Genomic DNA, 2,147 nt, shown 5'->3' with positions numbered 1-2,147 from the left:
AAACACTTAAATTTGCTGAAATAAAGAAAGTAGCTAAAGAGATAGAAAACAGCTGAAATTAGAAAAAAATCTGCTAAAAATGTTTAAATTAACAGAAGAATAGCTGAAAAAGCAGAAAAAAGCAGAAATTATTAGAAAATAAATTATAACAAAAAAAGTTTCAACTTGTTGGAAAAACAGCTAAAGCAGCCAAAAATAGCTAAAAAGTAGCTGAAAAAGCTGTAAGTAGCATARAAATGCAGAAAAATCGGCCGCGGACAGATCTACCCCCAGGTCAGCACCAAGTCYGAGCAGTCCCTAATGACCAACAACAAGGTTTAGGACCTCTTCAGGGTCCAGCTGTGAGGACCACTTCCTGTTACTGACCTGTTTGAGGAACTCAGAGTCCTGACCCTCCCCTGGAGACGTGGACCGGCTGGGACCGGCTGACCTGGTGTGACACTGCTCCCTGCTGCCGTAACGCTCGCAGGAGTAGTACCGCTGCTTCTCTCCTGCAGAGGAGTGGTGCCTCCTCTCCTGGGGACGGCTGCGTTCCCGCTCCCTCACTCGCTCTCCGGACAAGTCTTCGTCTGKGGGGTCCGTAAAGGAACCTGCAAGGTGGTAACCAGGTTGTCATTTATACTGTTGTGAATAATTCTAGTTTTCAGATATCTCTTCACCAGACGACCTGTAATAAAGACTGTGACAAAGACTCTGCTGCTTAAAGAAGAAAGAATTTAAATCTCCAATTTAACCTCTGAAACAGGTGAAAATGAATTGTTTTTAATAAAAAGTTCAAATATTCACCGACGGTACTGGAAGGCGGCACCGACAACATTTTCTCTAAAGGCTTCTTGTCTTTGTCCCGCCGTCGATGGCAGCGGTGGTGGTGGTGATGGTGGTGGGCTCTGTCCTGGACCTGGACCTGTTCCGGGTCTGCGGGAGGTTGRGTCCGATGCACGCGCTCCAGGTCGTAGCTCCTCAGCCCGACTTCCTCCTGCTGGTGGCGCTGTGGTGTCAGCGAGGACGCTGAACGCCTCATGGGGCTGAGGTCGACGATCGGCTGATAGCGAGGAGAAAGAAGCCAGGTGAGAAAGATAAAACGGACTCCTCGGAGGAGGCGGCTTCACCCGAATCTTTGTACTGGATCAATAAAGTTACTGCCCTTTTTTTTTTTTTTTTTTTTTAAAACGTAGAAAGACGAAGAAAAATCAACACATTTATTCAATCAAGAAACAGAGAAGCATTGGTGGGGTTGACACCGACCTTCAGTTTTAATTCTGAATAAATTGTGCAGCTATTTGTTCGCTTTCCACTCTCCTGATACATAAAACTCCAAGTATTACTTTGTAGTGTAAGTACAAACTGGCGTAATCCTTTCAGATTTAGAGTTCTAACCTCTTTGCTTTTGGACAGTGGTGGGCACAGCTAACCAGTTAGCTTCACTAACTGCTAATCCGCTAAACAAGGATATTAGCTCCACTAACATGAAACAGATAAAACATTAGTCAAAGCTAATGCTAAACAGCTAAAGAGATAAAACATTAGTTAAAGCTAACGCTAACTACTAACTACATAAAACATTAGTCAAAGCTAACGCTAACTGCTAACTACATAAAACATTAGTCAAAGCTAACGCTAACTGCTAACTACATAAAACATTAGTCAAAGCTAACGCTAACTGCTAACTACATAAAACATTAGTCAAAGCTAACGCTAACCGCTAAGACAACTGTCAGTCTTCTTCTAATAGAAGGCAGGTGGGACTGACACAATCACACACACCTGTTAGTTAATGTTGGTTTAATTTGAAGGTGGGCAGGAACATCTGTGGCAAACTGGCCAATTCAAACCCCTTTCAGAATAAAAGCATTTCTATTCAGAATAAAAGTATTTCTTTGATCGAGTTTGTATTTTTCATTTATACTCTTTGAAGTTAGTCAAACAAATACTTTCTCTACCATATTTTACACATAATCAATTTTTGTATTCATCATTTAAATATTCTAACCTAATTCACCTAATTTGAAGTTTAGCTGCTAAAGACACACACACGGTGCCAGACACATCCAGCACTGTTAGTAAGAGCACATTTTTATTATTGATTTGATTTGATTTATTGATTCAACAGGAAAAGATTACTAAAATCAAGCCTGACTCAGCATAAT

At 41.3% G+C, this 2,147-nt stretch overlaps 1 protein-coding gene across 3 annotated transcripts in view; it reads right to left on the bottom strand.

The window, feature by feature from the left end:
- cacna1bb (calcium channel, voltage-dependent, N type, alpha 1B subunit, b) overlaps positions 1–2,147 on the bottom strand; it is a 22,823-nt gene that overhangs the window by 3,166 nt on the left and 17,510 nt on the right. For all 3 annotated transcript variants that reach the window (XM_014024827.1, XM_014024826.1, XM_014024828.1), the window contains 2 exons: positions 787–1,042; positions 367–590 (listed from right to left, as the gene is read on the bottom strand). In XM_014024827.1, the coding sequence (XP_013880281.1) occupies positions 367–590; positions 787–1,042 (480 nt within the window). The remainder of the gene's footprint in view (positions 1–366; positions 591–786; positions 1,043–2,147) is intronic.

The sequence above is a fragment of the Austrofundulus limnaeus genome, unplaced genomic scaffold (assembly GCF_001266775.1).
Source record: "Austrofundulus limnaeus strain Quisiro unplaced genomic scaffold, Austrofundulus_limnaeus-1.0 Scaffold441, whole genome shotgun sequence".
Taxonomy (NCBI): domain Eukaryota; kingdom Metazoa; phylum Chordata; class Actinopteri; order Cyprinodontiformes; family Rivulidae; genus Austrofundulus; species Austrofundulus limnaeus.
Note: the sequence above shows the minus strand (reverse complement) of the source record. Positions and strands in the feature narration are given on the sequence as shown.